Raw genomic sequence first — 17,483 nt, forward strand, 5'->3', positions numbered from 1 at the left:
CTTCCTGATATATTGATAACCTATCAAATATACTTTCGGACCTCCTATCTGACTTTTGATTTTATCGGGTGAGCAATATGCAATTATAGGTGTTACTGGTTAAATTGTTGTCACAATAAAAATACCTATGGTATCTTCACCTTATTAGGATGGAACGTTAACTTTGAATGAACTGAAAAATGCTCAAAAGAATAAAACCACGATTGTATCAATCAGCCCGGCAAACCGCATCAGAACGTGAATGCTTTACCACGCAGAGTAGCTGAAACTAATGGAAAATACTCTTAATGCGTCACATCGGCAATGAATATGAAAAATCCGAAAACTATGCGAGGTGTTGAATGCATTCATTTTCAGGCAAGGAATCCGGAAACTTTAATGGTGAATAATGCTTTGAAAAACCAGAGTTCAAATGGTTTAAATGGTTGTGGACGGAATAGAAGAAGCTTTCGCTTAACAGGCTTCCGTGTCTAATAGCAGGGTATCACCAAAACCTAGGTATGTTAACAATAAAAGAGGAAAAAGAAATTAGTAAATCATAGTATGATACTATCCTTAATCCTCAAGAATAGATCAAGTTGCCTCTTAAAGGACTCCTGGGAAGTCACTTGGACTAGCTCGGCCGGCAGCGAATTCCAGCATTTGACAACTCTCAAAGAATAGAAGTTGTGTCTACAGTTCGTTCTCGGGCATCGGAAGAAATTCAAGTTGTGAGTTGAGAAGGTAGATGCATTTAGTAAGAATTTAGTTAAGCTGAGAACTTATAAACATTTCATTGGGAGATTTACTCTATCGGCAATTCTAGCTAACTGATTGAGTTGCTCATTACAAGGACATTTATTCTTCCCCGCCAATCATGAACGTTAGGCGTACGGTGCTTTCGTCCTTGACCAAACACGTTGGTCGTATACGCAATGTTTGTATCCTTGCACATGTTGATCATGGTAATTGTTTTGTGAATACTGTATTTGTTATAATAATAGTGGTTCAAAGTTTTCCCCATCGTAAAAGGTTTTGTATTTGACATGGTCGTAAGTTGCTAGTTTTAACCTTAGTTACTGCAAGATATGCGGTTTGTATGCAATCTGATCTTCACTGCTGATGTGTAAATGTTAGTTCAGGTTTTTGCGCCGTTGTTTATAGCAATATTGTGTTGTACTAGTGGGCCAGCACCGCTTTCACAAAAGTTTCGTTTCTTGCATCGACTAGTGAACTGGAATTCTCTACGAGAACTCGTAATATCAGCACCTTCTGTTGATATTTTAAAAGTATAGGTCGGTAAATCTATTCTCATTACTGAATAATTCTATTGGCAATTTTAGTTTAAGTACCTCTACATTTTAACGCCACAGGCGACATATGTAACTAAATGACGTCTGCAGTAATAAGGTTAGGTCTATCGACGTATATTAATCCTAGCAGTTTGTAACAATGTGGAGATCTAATCTCGTTTTGAATTTATCAACTGAAGGTCTCGATATAATGTGTTCTGGTAGAGAATTTCAGCCTTATGGTCAATACGTAGGGCTTTTAGTCATGTCGACGCCAAGACGTTTTTGACTTTGTATACAGTGTTCGTACGTCCTAAACTTGATTACCGCATACAAGCGGCTAGCCCCTGCTTTAAAAAAGACAGTGAGCTTCTGGAAAAGGTTCAGAGAACGGCGTCTAAGCTGATTCCCGGAATAGTGAAGCTTCCGTATGAAGCTCGACTGGCCAAGTTTAACCTTTTCCCGTTGTCATATCGCAGAACTAGAGACGACTTGATTACAGTCTTCAAAATGCTTAGTGATAAATTTGCACCTGATATGCCCTCATTTTTCTTGTCTTCCAAAACAGAGAATTTACGAGGACACTCCAAAAAAAGCCCAGAACAAATTACTTGTCAGCTGACTATCGACTTTCCCACCGAATCATCAACGAGTGGAATTCACTACCTCAACACGTGGTTGAGATTCCATCCGTCGACTCTTTCAAAAGAAAGTTGGATCAACTGAGAGACCACCATTGCCAGGACTAACATAGGCCATCGAGCCTCCTGTCCTTCCCAAACTGAAACCGATTTCATTACTCGGTGCAAGAAACGAAACTCCAGACGTAGACGATTTGATCTCGGTTTTTGAACTTTCTTAGAATGTCCTCTCAAGTGATCATTTCTATACGGAAGGAAAAGGCAACGCAGTAATACACAGGTCATCGTTCAGTATACGATAGGCCAATACTAGATCACCTTGTAATCTTTGGTAAGATAATAGAGATAAGTTGAATTGTCTCAGTCTGTCTTCATATGATAGGCCAGAGAGACCTTTTACCATTTTAGTCCCTCGTTGTTGGACTCATTCGAGCATATCTGCTTCATACTTGAAACAAGGAATCGCTGCTTTAATCCAATATTCCAAATGCGGTCTCACGAAAGTCGGCCATAGTACTCTAAATATTTTTTCATCCAATTACTGAAAAGACCTTCGAATAGCCAATAATACCCTAAAGCCTTTGGCAGCAGTGGCCTTGTAGTTACTCGTAGTTTTGAGGTCGCTAATTATTGACTCCTAAATCTTTATAGTCCATTACTTTGGGTAACACAGCTCCACGTATTGTGTAGTGATATAAATAATCATAGTTATCTAATTGCATCGGCTGTCGTGATGTTGCACAAAAGTGTAAAAGGGCGTATACTAAGGTTTATCGAAGCCTTAGCCATACGAAAATTCAAACCCCCTCTGTGTATTAAAAAGCAGTTTGTTCTCGCCTTAAACCTACCGTAGTAATATTAGGTTATTATCTAGAGTGATGAGGTTTCAAATTGTCTTCGCATTATTTCTTCATTATCCTTGTCTCCTATTACCCTCCATTTCTAGTCTAGTTGATCTTTTATTTTTATGTATAAATGTTCTTAACAAGTATATGCGTGGTCAGATTGTTCGGAATGTATTGCGCTAATAGTACTGATAATCTTCGTCTTATTACACTATCGAAATTTATCAAAGGGACTAATTGCTTTAAGTTATTCATTTCTCCATAAGCGCACATCTGCAGACTTTAGTCCCAATATATCAAATTACTAAAACTGCATGTATCATTGGTTTGTAACCCTGATTCACTGACATTTTCTGTCAGGATACCGGGTTGCCCGTTTAAAAACGAGACTTGGTAATTCCCTACCGGACGCTTTTATTCTCTAACACTTTTGTGAGTGTCCATGACACGTAAATACGGTCGGCGGTATTGATCTAGGAGTCACAAATGTATAGGTGTATAAGAGCATGACTGTTCCCGGCCGCATCATGCGATTTTTATTGGTACTGAAAAAATCGTCTTTTCTCATTACCGTAATGGTAAAATCATTTGATATTGGCCTTTTATTTACATTCAGCTGTGTAAACAGCTTCTAAGTTTCGTAGCTGTACCAGTGTCCGTCGCTCTATGCCCAACATTTTTACCATGATTTTGTGTTGCTGATAATGTAGGATAGTAGCGTATACAGCCTCTGCCAGGGAAGTCCTACTCATTGCCTTCTCGTGGCGGGGGTATTGTTTACGAAAATGAGAGGACGAAAAGCGAATATCCGGCGCTTTAACCGGATCACAAACCAATGGTGCACATGGGCCCCAGTATCCTGCAGGAACAAATGGCGTATGAACCAATCGCTGGTCACCGGTTACCATGGGATTGCATCTCCTTACGATGCTCCACTGCCTTGTGGGTTAGACCTTTAGGTCAAAGGCTCGGGGTGTGGCCCCCTAAGATAACCACCTGCTTCGGTTTGGGCACCCGGGCAGTATCACAGCCCACACACAAACGATGAACTCTATGTCTATGGCAACTGCTTTTCTCGCTCCGAAAAACAATCAATCGATTCAAATAATTATCACTACTATTATTGTCATTATTAATACTGTTATTATTACTATTATTGTCATTATTATTATTATTATTTTCTACATTATTCACCCTCTTTTATACTTATACAGCGGCTCGTCTTTGGTGGAAATCCGACTGTATCTAAACGTTCTCGAGTCACTGTCCGGTTGAAAATTGTATGTTACCATCGAATATGAGTAGTGAAGCAGTTTTTCTGAAACCACGTGCGCCATTCAAACTGGCTGCCTTCAACGTTCGCACACTTATGCAGGTTGGTCAACAGATAGGGCTGGCTATGTCTTTGGAAAGTCTTAATATTGATGTTTTTTGTCTATCCGAGACCCGTATTCAAGACTCTGGCGAAGTACTACAAATTCGATCTCCATCTGTCGCTTCGAAAAGCTTGTTTTACGTGCGCTTATCCGGGGACCCTGTGGCATCTTCGTCTGGTCTTGCTGGCGTTGGTGTCGCACTAAGCGCTAGAGCTGAGGCAGCACTAGTCGATTGGATCCCCATTAACAGTCGGTTATGTGCTGTTAGATTAGAGAGTTCCATCAAAGTGAGAAGGAATCGGCGTGAGAAACGATGTCTTTTCGTCATCTCCGCCTATGCCCCGACAGATTGCAGCCCGGATGCAATCAAGGATGAGTTTTACCACCAGTTATCTGTTCTTCTCCAGAAAGTGCGTTCGACAGATATTGTAGTACTAGCCGGAGACTTGAATGCTCAGGTTGGGCGTCTAGGCACAGAAGAGAGTCGTTTAGGTGGCCGATGGGGACTTGTTGGTCGCAGGTCAGATAACGGGGACCGTCTACTGCAACTGTGCACAGACCACAACCTGTTTCTGGCTAGCACTAACTTTCGGCACAGTCATCGCCGATGTGCCACCTGGCGTCCTCCCTCTGCATCCCAAGCCTGGACTCAGATTGATCACATCGCGATCAGCTACCGCTGGTGTGGTTGTGTACAAGACTGCCGCTCCTTTTGGAGTACCTATCTGGACTCTGACCATGCCTTGGTCTGCGCCAATCTTGCCTTACTTTTCAGTGGACAACGAAGTGACCACCAGCAAAGGATTGATATTAGCAAGCTGGTTGCAACTTCTGTTGCAAGTAAGTATCGAACCGGGCTAGCCTCTAGGCTAGCTACCACTCCACCGAAAAGTATAGATGAACATTGGTTGCAATTGCATGACGCCATGAAAATGGCGGGAACAGTCAGTTGTGGGTTTGCGAAACGTCCCGCTTTTAAGCACTGGGTTTCTTCTGGTTCCTTGCAACTCATTGAAGCCCGTCGGTCTACTCCGGGTGACCGTGAGTTTGACCATAAACGAAGGATGTTACGTAAGGAAATTGGGCAAAGCTCGCGTAAGGACCGAGAAGCCTGGTGGTCGAAACGTGCTAGTGAGCTGGAAGCAGCAGCTGCATCTGGTAACTACCGGAAGCTCTTCCAGCTCATCCGAGCCACTGGCAGCAAGAAGTCTGGTGTGAGTGAAACAATCTGCGAGGATGATGGGATGCCAATCACTAACATCCATCGACGTCTTGGACGATGGGCAGAATTTTTCGAAGGGCAGTTCAACTGGCCTGCTGCTCCGGCAACATCGGTCAGACTGCCCTGCCCTCCATGGCCGGTGACGACTGATCCACCAAACGAGGAGGAAGTCCGCAAGGAACTCCAACTCTTGAAGCGTTACAAATCACCTGGCCCAGATGACTTACCTCCGGCTCTTTTTAAAGATGGTGGTGACTTTTTGACTAAGGAATTGACGACGTTGTTTACAAAGGTTTGGGAACTAGAGAGTGTACCAACGTTATGGAATGAGTTGATAGTTGTCCCTATCTTTAAAAAGGGTTCACGTCGTCTCTGTAACAACTATCGGGGGATAAGTCTACTTCCGATTGCGTCCAAGCTATTGGCTTCCGTCATACTTCGTAGGTTGTTCAAAACCCGAGAAAGATTGACTCGCGAGGAGCAGGCTGGTTTTCTTTATGGTCGAGGATGTATTGATCATATCTTCACCCTCCGCCAAATGTTAGAACATCGCCATACTTATCAAAGGCCAACAATCGTAGTGTTTCTTGACATCAGGGCTGCCTTCGATTCGTTGGACAGGACTGTTCTCTGGGATTGTCTATTGAAGAAGGGTGTGCCTGAGAAGTTTATTAACATCCTAAAAGCCCTATATAAAAACACCTCAGGCAGAGTGAGGGCATACAACCACCTCTCTCCATTGTTCCATTCGAGCAGTGGGGTTAGGCAGGGTTGCCCAATCTCACCATTCCTCTTCGATTTTGCCATCGATGACATTCTGAAAACAGCTCTGATGAATGTAAGTAATGGTGGTGTGGATCTGTTGCCTGGAGAAAGACTTCTCGACCTTGAGTATGCGGACGATATTGTCTTACTGTGCGATAATGCCCAAGGCATGCAATCCGCACTTAACCAGTTGGCAATCAGTGTCCGTAGGTATGGTATGTGCTTTGCACCTTCGAAGTGCAAAGTACTCCTACAAGACTGGCAGGATTCCAATCCTGTACTCACCCTGGATGGTGAGCAGATAGACGTAGTCGAGAAGTTCGTGTATCTGGGTAGCTGCATAAGTGCTGGTGGGGGTGTGAGTGATGAGATCAATGCACGTATAGTGAAAGCCAGAGCGGCTTATGCCAATCTGGGCCATCTTTGGCGCCTTCGTGATGTTAGTCTGGCTGTAAAAGGTCGGATCTACAACGCGTCGGTGAGAGCAGTTTTCCTCTATGCTTGTGAAACCTGGTCTCTCCGAGTTGAGGACGTTAGACGACTCTCTGTCTCCGAAGGATTGCTGACATTCAGTGGCAACACCATGTCAGTAATGCAGAGGTTCGGCATCGTGTGTTCGGGCACAGAGATGATAATTCAATTGGTGTTACCATCTTGAAACACCGACTTCGGTGGCTTGGACATGTTCTCCGAATGTCGTCCCACGTCGTGCATTATTTGCCGACTCTGGGACTGGTTGGAAGAAGCGGAGAGGTGGTCAGTGCATGACATGGTGTCGTGGCATGAAAGGAAGCTGCAAAGAACTGGCTTGTGTTGGTCCTTCACGACTCCCTGGTTGGGGTCTGAGAGATGGTGCTACACAGTGGCTAGAGACGTTATCAGATATGGCTCAGAATAGAAGCCAATGGCGATCCTGCTGTAACCTTCTTTTACTTTCTTCATAAAAGGTGGTTGTGTCTCCCTTACCTGAAAGGTTTCTTCCGATTGTACCTTTGCGTTCCCTGATTACTAGCACATTACCTTACACCAATCTCTTCGTTATTGTTCTCTCTTTTTTTTGTTGCGCTCCTTAGCTTTTTTTTTTTCTTTCTTTGTATTCCTCTCGAATTTTCATTGTTTTGTGTGGCGCATATATATTGGCACTCTCTTGTACCAATATTCATGTGTCCAAATAAATAAATAAATTATTCACAAGTTATATGGAAGGGTAGGTCCTAGATCCGAACCCCCCTTCGCCTCTGGTTTGAGAAATCAGTAACTTTTTATCGAGTTTATTATTTTGGTTTTTTAATGACAGGTAAAACTACAATGGCTGACGCCTTGTTGGCTACCAATGGTATTGTTTCTTCGCGCCAATCAGGGAAATTGCGGTATATGGATAACACTGAGGGGGAGCAAGAGCGTGGCATAACGATGAAATCTAGTGTAATTGGTCTCATTTTCAACCGGAAAGTCTCCTCTGTAGATAAAAACGATGAAGATTATTATCTTGTGAATTTAGTGGACTCTCCTGGTCATGTTGACTTTTCTTCCGAAGTCTCGACAGCAGTTCGACTGTGTGATGCTGCAATTATCGTTGTCGATGTTGTCGAAGGAGTTTGTCCTCAGGTAAAGTGTTTGATCGTAAGATAACTCCTCTCATAGACACGTACGGTGCTCCGTCAAGCTTGGGATGAAAGACTAACTCTGTTATTGGCTTTAAATAAGATCGATCGATTGGTTGTAGAAATAAAACTAACTCCGTCACAGGCTTATGAAACCATGTGTCGAGTGATAGAACAAGTCAACTCCGTCCTTGCGGAAATGTTTTCTGCAGATATGACGCGTCAAAGAGATGGTATGTGGCAGACGAATATCGACGAACTTGTAAGTACTTGTCCGTTTTGTGCATGTATTCATTATCGGTTGTCAGATGAAAATTGATTAACACAAGCATGCCGTAAGTGTTCCTGTCCGTGTTCATTAAGTAGTCCATTAGTTGGGTCTATTTCGCATTGGGTACTGTTTACTCCTTTCGCATAGAAGTTTATTTGTGGGATATTGTATACGTGGAATGAAACTATGGAACTGTCACTTTGTTGGTCACGTTGTATCACAATAGCCATTTTCGGTTATTATTTCGAAATGGGTAAGCATCTTGGGGAATTCAGTAAAATGTAATGAATAAAGTGATAAAATGATACTTCACAATAACTTTTTCCAGCATTAACTTGAAATATTAGATAGTTGTGTTAATTTATAATCTATTAGCTTATTACAGCTCCTGTAAGATGTATTTCAAGGTGAAATACTCTCACAATGAACTGGCCTCTTCATCATTATTATCATTGCTTGTATCCCACGTGATGTTTTTTTCCATTTCGTGACATTTTCAAGCGCCTTCATTATTCGATTTTAAACTAAGTATGTAGGTTAGATCTGCCACTGATTAATCTCATTTGGGGTACCGTTGAAAACCGAAAATCACTAGTCCTACTAAACTAAGCTACACCGAAATCACAAATCGATCTAAGTTAGACTACGATTGAAATGAGATCGATGCACTGAACGGCTATCTCCTCCTAGTATGGAACTCTTCATCTGTGTGCGTCCAAAACGTCCCAGGCGGGAATCAATCCAAGAACATTCAGTCTTATGCGCAGACGCTCAACCTCTAGATCACTGAACCGGCATTCAACGGTGTTAATATCTCACATCAATCAATCCGAGACATTTGGCGACTATATTCCATTTTCTTCGGTGGGTAACTGCCTCACACAACACAGATTAGCTCCACTGATCACGGCATCCATCCATCCACTTTCAAATGTAATTCATATTGGTTATTCCTTAACCGGAGATAGAGTTACAACACTTGTTGATAATTGGTCTAAGTGATAGTTCTTTCAGGTTCTAACAATAACTTGTAGTTTCTACTATCAGCTAAATGCTGTTCATAACAAAATACATCAAATAACATCATTAGTTAATTGAGAATGTGAGTTATATGTGTTTGGTTTAGGAACTTTAGGTTTCATTATCTAGGGAACTATAAGTGTATATTGTAGTGGATCTACAGAATGCTACACGCCAGTTGTTTGCTACTCTTTGACTTCCAGTCTTTTGTTTTATTGATTTTTAATGATAGTTTCCATCAAACACCACTATATTCCGTGAATTTTATGAACTTATAAAAACTCTACTATACATTTTCCAGAACCTTTCAAGTGATGTACAACATGATAATTACGTGTATGATTGGAGCAATAATCTTGGGAAAGCTGACGATTCTAACTTGTACTTCTCACCCGAAAAAGGGAATGTTGTATTCTGCTCTTCTGTCGATTCTTGGGGATTTCGTGTAGACCAATTTTGCCAGACCTGGTCTGAACGCCTATCTATTCCTTGTTCAATTTTACAAAAATCCCTATGGGGTGATTTTTATCTAACTTCCTCTCCTACAGAACTAAATAAAATGATTGTTAAACCTAATGCTAGGCAAAAACAGAAAAAGTCAATTTTCGTTCAGTTGGTCTTAGAACCTTTATGGAATGCATATCAAGTAAAAATTTCGTTTGATTTCAACTGTATGATGTATTTTTGAAAATAATGATTTGTGTTTGCTTAAAAATGTATAACATTACTTATAAGATTTACTGAGCTCTTGTAACTAAGCTTTACTGATAGAACCACACCAGCTTCAGGTACCGATAAAAAATATCCCACCTTATAGATTAGTAGGAAGTCTTAAAAGCTATACATAAGAAATTAACTAGCTGGTTATCTTTGGAGTATTGTTCCGCATTTTACCACAGGATTGCTGTTTATTAGTTCATGTGTTTGAAGTAGCTGAGTCTTCTCTAGTTTAAACATGAAGGTAACTATAGTAATTTTTACGCTAGAGCTATATTTCAGTTTCTGGTGTATGCATGTCTTAATATATTTTTTTCGTGCTTAGACAAAGGATAGACTAGGATGTAAAGAAACTTCACACTTAGACATCTAGTTGATGCTAGACTTCAGTTTGATGTAACGGTGGCTGTCCAAGTCTTCCATCGAAGTAAGAATTCCCGAAATAGCGCAATTTAAGGCAGATAGAAGTAGATGAGCTCAGCTGGGCGTGTCACATTTGGAATTCGTAATAAGCACTCAATCAAATACAAAGGAATCATCAGTTAGTACAAATACCACAACCGCAATAGCTTAAATGAGAATCCATATTTTAGTAACCTGTTGTACGCCTTCTCCTTAGGTTCATCGTGTGTCTGTCTGGCTGTGTATTGGGTATAGTGTGTGCATAATCTGGTTCCTGGAATTGTGTCTGACCAAAATGTCGGTCGCGTGTTCTTCAATCATTGATATCTAGAATTCGCACCATAGATTCTGCAACACTTCACTCTACGTAACTGGTCGAATATCATTTCCACGATACTATATAACTTATGCAGTCTCTAAATACCTCATATTCGAACGTAGAATCCTTCCTTTTAATAACTGTGATGGAGTTTCTTTTTCGTCACAGAATGTTTATCACTTCTATATTGCAGTAGAAATGTGTCTATTCCCCTTTCTAGTTGATTATATGTTGAATGTTTTGTGATGTAAAATGTACTCATTAGTACTAGAGTTACCAACGGAGTCACCTGGGTCTTTGTAACGTATTTGGTTGTTGTAACTGGACTGGATTCAAGCCATAGATTTATAAACCATTTTAGCGGACCTTTCGTAGATAGTGGGAAATCAGTTCCTCAGTAGTTTGTAACAGCAGACTGGGAAGGATTTTTTTAAGCAATTTCGTGGATGCGCACCGCTGAGGAGTCCCATACTAGGACGAAACGGTCGTCTAGTGCTTCCAGGTTTTTCATGGTATTCTAGCTTTAATTGACTCATGAATTCTATTTCACGACATTCAAAATTTGTACATCTTGCATGATTTATTAGTGGTTCTTTGAGAGTTTCGTAAGGAAGTGAAATTGGTTTATCTGGAAATGCCAAATATTTTAGTAAGTTGTAGACATTCTTTCCGATAAATTTAAGGAAACGAGCCTTAATTTTATTATCTTTCACATCTTTCCTGGTCATACTCCAGATTTCAAACCTTTCTTGTAATCCTCGAAAGCTTCAGAATTTGAATATATGTCCAACTGCTCGATCGCGACGCCATTATGATAATTAGAAGTACTCAGATTGATTTACTAAGATTTCCCGAAATAGCGCAATTTAAGGCAGATGGAACTGGGTGTGTTATATTTGGAATTCGTAATAAGCGCTCAATCAAATACAAAGGAATCATCAGTTAGTAGTAATACCACAGTTTCAAAATCCATATTTTAGTGTAGAGCTATAATATTTAAAAGCCTTTAATAAGTTTCTCCTGCTCACAACAAGTGGCTAATTATTTTACTGTTTCGTTTACTGTTCAAGACGCTATTCTTTGAAGATAAACGTGATAAAGTGTTTGCAATGGCTCAAAAGGTTGGTGTAAATTTAGACCAACGTGTTATTCGTAATGTTGATAGTCGTGGAGTGTTACGTGCTTTCCTGAGTGTTTGGTTGTCGTTAGGTCATACACTTATGCATGCCATAACGGATATCTGTCCCAGTCCATCTTCAGCAGTGTCTGCTGACCGAGCTGTACATATGTTGTATGGAGATACAGTTTTATGTGATTCAACACTTACCAAGAAAGATTCTGTCATAACAATCGATCAAACTTCACGTGTACCAATTAATTCAATATATTCAACATCTGGGGCTAGCTTAGGTAAGTAATGATGTGTGTTATGGTTACGTATTTCATTAAATTTCTGTTGTATGAAGTGTTGATTTAATCACACATATTTCATTGATTCACAGATTACTTATTCAACTAACTTTCCCAAGTTTACTATCGTAACCAATGGTTGGAGACTCTTGGTGACATGGCTCAGAATCGATCACAATGGCGTAGGTGTATAGACTCTCTGTCTTCCTTTAAACTATGAGATTAAAATCGCTTGATATCTTTCTTTCTACAAACTAATTCTTTCTTCTTGCACTATATCCTTATATGGAGTCTTTCTTTTATATATTACCAACATTGACTTAACTACTTTTATGAATCCGGTGTTCATCTTACTGTGCTAATGTGGTATGGTAACTTGGACCGATGCATATATGTGCCTGGTCCTACGTTCTAGCTGACTGACTGACTAAATATTATTGTTAATATGAACTTATTATTAGAGTACAGTATCATGATTTAAAGCGGAAAATTTTTTAAAGAATGAAACTTAAAATTCTAGCAATAAAATCACTAAAACACATCAAACTACAAAATGGAATGATGAATTTACTTCATATTATAAAATGTAAATGTTAAAAATATACCAAATAGAGTTATGTATTGACTGAATAGCGTCAAACTATTCACTATCTTCCTGATCAAATCTCTTAACTTCGATACTTGTTTTGCTTAGTATATGATTGTACAGCTTGAACTGATTGGAATGTAATGTCCACTCGATTGAAATTGTATCACTAATCATCAAAATAACTACAAGTAACACAGAACAATAGAAATAATGATGTAATTACAAGTCACATCAATTAATTGACCAAATACTTGGTTAGTGTATGAAACAGTATGAATTAGGTTAAAAAGGAAGATAATATAATCGGTTAAGTGCCAATGTAATTATTTATATGTACTTCAGTAGACAACCTATATGCTAATAGGTTCGACTTTAGTACAGAGGTTGACCCAATGAGGTCGTAGTTATTAGGTTGCCCAAAATAAAAAAATCCATAAGTTTGAGAGGACTCCTGTCAAGTTTTGAACCATTATGAAGAGTTCTAAGACGAAAGTTGAAGATAAGATCGATGATGAAACCCAACATTACATTAGTGTGAACGAATTGACAAGGGTAAAACAGAACATTACATTTTATTACCAGAAAATGGTTGGTATATTGGTATCATGGATATTCTGTACAACCGATTTGGCAGGCCTCATTATATTAAAGAAGCATTTCTAACAGACTTAATGAAAATCAGTTCTCTGTGGTTACAAATGCTTACAGCCAATCAACTAGTTTAAGCCGCAGATCTATAATATTATCAAATAGTAAAACGACAACACAGTCTAATCTCTGTGCACTGTGAAGGGGCGAAGCCGTCAACTGTCGAACTGAAAGCTATGATCACTATTCAATAAGCTTAAGGTGAACTCATCATAATTTTATGGCCATTTCACATTAAATGGTCTAAAGTCGATTTGTCCATGGTCTAAGCTACACTGTTGCCTAGTTATATTGGAAAGTGTTCACGAATGTAGGAACGCAATTCGCAAAAAAAATTAGTCGATATAATTTGCTCAATAGAACCAGGTTAATTAATAAATACAGTAGGAATTGATTGCTTAAGGTAATTCATTTTTTAATCTAAGTGTCACCATCGAACACCTAGATAGCACTAGTTGTTCCTTTTATGCTTTGAACGTCCTCTAAATTGTTCTGTGTAACCCTTGGATTATTGATTTTAATGGTGAGTCACCTCGTAGTTGTAAGGATATAATCAGAGACCTTGTATTAATTATCCGCCCATCAACTACTCTGGTTTTCGTGACGTGTTTGTTTATAAACGTCTCAAGGTATCACTAGACCATTCTACCTTCCTAATCTTCTTAACTTATGAACATGTCGACTTTATTAACTGCTTAGGAACCTGTAATTATCCTGTATATTCACGGTAAATTTTATCTGTATTTTGATGATGATTCAACTGACGTATATAGTTAACATTACTTTAGAGTCATTTCAGCATGAACCGTTATTTTGTTAAAAATCCCTAAATCTATTTGTTGTAATATTAAAAGGATGTGTTTGTCTTCAACTCATATGCTTAATATAATTTTAAACAGAACAATCAGTAGATGCATCTACTAAGCAAACATCATGAATCATCGACTTTGAGGTAAGACATTTTTATACGAATCATTTATTGAAAATTAGTCTGATTCTAATCTATTTACACTGTACATTAACTCACTAACTATCGTACAATTGATAATTTCACAGTTTCTTAGTTGATACTGTCAATACTGTTTCTTGTATCACTACAATTTATATTGTTCAGTTAACAAATTAATCATGGAGTCTTTTTATTTGAGTGGTTAATGTTCTTCATTCTACTTCTTCTTTGTGTTTCAGCTCTTCAATCTTGTGATTCATCATCATTGGCTCCAACTATTATTTTTGTAGCTAAAGTATTTTGGACTGATAAATTACGTCTCACTTCAAATGTTACTAGTAATCCTGCTTCTAAAAATACCAAGTAATTTATTTGTGTAATTTTTCATACCTTCGTAAAAATCAATTTACGTAGTTTTAATTTATATTATTATTATCTTACCTACCAGGTACAGTTTCGTGTACCTGACTTTGAGCCACGCTATGATTCTGACAGTTAGTAATGCTACCCACTTGCTCAAGCTGAAGTCAGTAGAGCGGTGTTTGAACGTGCAACTTAGTAACTAAATGTTGAACGCTTTCACTACTCAGCCGCATCTATCCACTCTACAAAAAAAGTATTCTGTTAAGCCAGCTATTTAAATGAAAATGTTCTCAATCTTAGCTTAATTAAATCTCAACATTTTGCATTTGTTGACTGTCTATTCACTTTGTACCAAATATATTTATTATCTTTTCCATTTTATTGTCCGTTAGATGTATCTTATTTGACACCTAAAAGATAAGTATTTTTTCTTCATTTGTACTACTCAGGCTGATTAGCGTTTTCTTAGCAAGGTTGTTTTCTACGGGTCGCTACTTCGAGATCAACAGTCCGGATTCCGTAAGGATCGGTCGTACACAAATCGAATCGTGACACTACGTATGACCATCGAGCAGTAAATTGAATGGGACTCGTCACCATACATCGATTTCCTTAACTGTGAGAATGCATTTTACAGTGTGGATAGGAGAACCTTATGGTACCTTGTTCGACACTATGGCGTCTCTGAGAAGATCGTCAACGTCATCCAGAATCCATACGACGGACTACACTGCAAAATAGTGTATGAAGGATAGCTACCAGATGCATTCCATGTGGGGACCGGAGTCAGAAGAGACTGCTTACTCTCCACCTTTCTCTTTCTTCAGCTGGATTATTATGACTTCCACCAATATCAAAATCAGAATCTTCATTGAGAACGTCAAGACAGTCCTACTGTACCAAGTTGAGACGTGAAGAACTACTACAACCGTCATCAAACATGTACAATTATTTATAAAAAGTTGTCTACGCAAGATACTCAATGTCCTTGGTCGGATATCATCAGCAACAACCTACTGTGGGAGAGGACATACCAACTTCCAGCTAAAGAGGAAATTATGAAAAGACGTTGGAAGTAGATAGGACACACATTAAGGAAATCATCAAACTGCGTTACGAAAAGAGCGCTAACTTGGATTCTGTCGAGGACGATTTATCCCAAAAACTCATATTTGTAATTTTATCATATCGATTAACTTATCGATTAAAAGATTAAATAGCAGTCAATTGATGAACTCATTGATTAATGCTTAAAAATTTCCCATGACAATATCGATTATATATGCTTGTAGCTCTAATAGGGTTACTGCCGGTCCCAAGCCCGGGTAAAGGAGGAGGGTTGGGCATGGGGTTAGCGTCCCCATCCCGTAGAAAACTAACTCGCTAAAAAAACGCTTAACAGAAAAAATAATCCAAACCATTTTAACTCTGCCCTGGGAGTTAGAAGGTCTTCATTTAGAAGAATTATGACGCTTCATGGTGAAAGCCGAGTTCCTTCGGAAGCCACGAGGCCGATGCCCCTTCTAACAACCAGAGCAAAAATTTTTATAGGTACATGGAACGTTCGAACAATGTGGGAAACCGGGAAGACCAGTCAAATAGCAATGGAAATGAGGAGATACAACTTAGCAGTACTGGGAATAAGCGAAACCCACTGGACCCAAGCTGGACAGAAAAGGCTAGCTACAGGAGAGATGCTGCTATACTCCGGTCACGAGGAGGACAATGCTCCACACACTCAGGGAGTCGCTCTTATGCTGTCCAAAGTAGCACGAAATGCACTTGTAGGATGGGAGTCTCACGGATCCAGAATCATCAAAGCATCATTCAAAACAAAGAAGGAGGGGATCACGATGAATATTATCCAATGTTATGCACCCACCAATGATAGCAACGACGACATCAAAGATCAGTTCTACGAGCGGCTGCAGTCAATCATTGAGAAATGCCGAAGAAAGGACCTAACTATTCTGATGGGAGATCTAAATGCCAAAGTCGGAATAGACAACACTGGATATGAAGATATTATGGGACGACATGGACTGGGAGAAAGAAACGAAAATGGAGAAAGATTTGCAAATCTATGTGCATTCAACAAATTGGTCATAGGAGGCACAATATTTCCACACAAGCGTATACACAAGGCTACATGGATCTCACCGGACCACACTGCAGAGAACCAGATAGATCATATTTGCATCAATAAAAAGTTCCGAAGGACAATGGAAGATGTGAGAACCAGGAGAGGTGCTGACGTAGCTTCAGATCACCACCTAGTTGTAGCCAATTTAAAACTGAAGCTGAAAAAGAACTGGACAAGTGGACAAACAGCACTACAAAGGTTCAATACAGCCTTTCTTCGAGATGCTGACAAACTCAGTGAATTCAAGATAACTCAACAACAGGTTTCAAGCCTTACAGGATCTACTGAAAGAAGAAGAAACTAGTATGGAGGACAACTGGAAAGGCATCAAGGGAGCATTAACTTCAACGTGTCAAGAGGTTGTTCTGGGCTTAAAGAAACACCATCATAAGGAATGGATCTCTATAGAAACACTGAACGGGGTCAAAGAAAGGAAGAACAAGAAGGCAGTAATAAACAATAGCCGAACACGAGCAGAGAAAGTCCAAGCAAAAGCTGAATACATAGAAGCAAACAAACAAGTGAAGAGGAGCATTAGAGCCGACAAGAAGAAATACGTGGAAGAACTAGCAACGACGGCAGAAAAAGCTGCTAGAGAAGGAAATATGAAACAGCTTCACGATACAACGAAGAAACTAGCAGGGAAATACAGTAAACCAGAGAGGCCGGTCAAAGACAAAGAAGGCAAGCCAATCACCGAAATTCAACAACAGCGGAACAGATGGGTAGAATACTTCGAGGAACTCCTGAATAGGCCGACTCCAATGAATCCACCGGACATCGAAGCAGCACACATAGATCTTCCTATAGATGTCAACCCACCAACGACGGAAGAAATTAGAATGGCCGTCAGACAAATCAAGGACGGGAAAGCAGCAGGACCCGACAACATACCAGCTGAAGCACTGAAATCAGACATCGAAGCAAC

The 17,483-nt window shown here is 39.6% G+C and overlaps 1 protein-coding gene across 2 annotated transcripts in view; it reads left to right on the top strand.

The window, feature by feature from the left end:
• Positions 1-847: 847 nt before the first annotated feature.
• Positions 848-17,483, top strand: part of EFTUD1_1 (Elongation factor-like GTPase 1) — a 32,542-nt gene continuing 15,906 nt past the window's right edge. Inside the window, exons 1-6 of one of the 2 annotated variants that reach the window (XM_051213880.1) lie at positions 848-944; positions 7,418-7,728; positions 7,765-7,986; positions 9,317-9,661; positions 11,524-11,863; positions 14,289-14,412. Coding sequence is in view for 1 of the 2 variants with exons in the window: in XM_051213881.1 (XP_051069896.1) it covers positions 7,939-7,986; positions 9,317-9,661; positions 11,524-11,863; positions 14,289-14,412 (857 nt within the window). In the remaining variant the exon portion in view is untranslated. The remainder of the gene's footprint in view (positions 945-7,417; positions 7,729-7,764; positions 7,987-9,316; positions 9,662-11,523; positions 11,864-14,288; positions 14,413-17,483) is intronic. The other variant, XM_051213881.1, reaches the window with a different exon arrangement.

This window comes from Schistosoma haematobium, chromosome 3 (assembly GCF_000699445.3).
Source record: "Schistosoma haematobium chromosome 3, whole genome shotgun sequence".
NCBI lineage: Eukaryota > Metazoa > Platyhelminthes > Trematoda > Strigeidida > Schistosomatidae > Schistosoma > Schistosoma haematobium.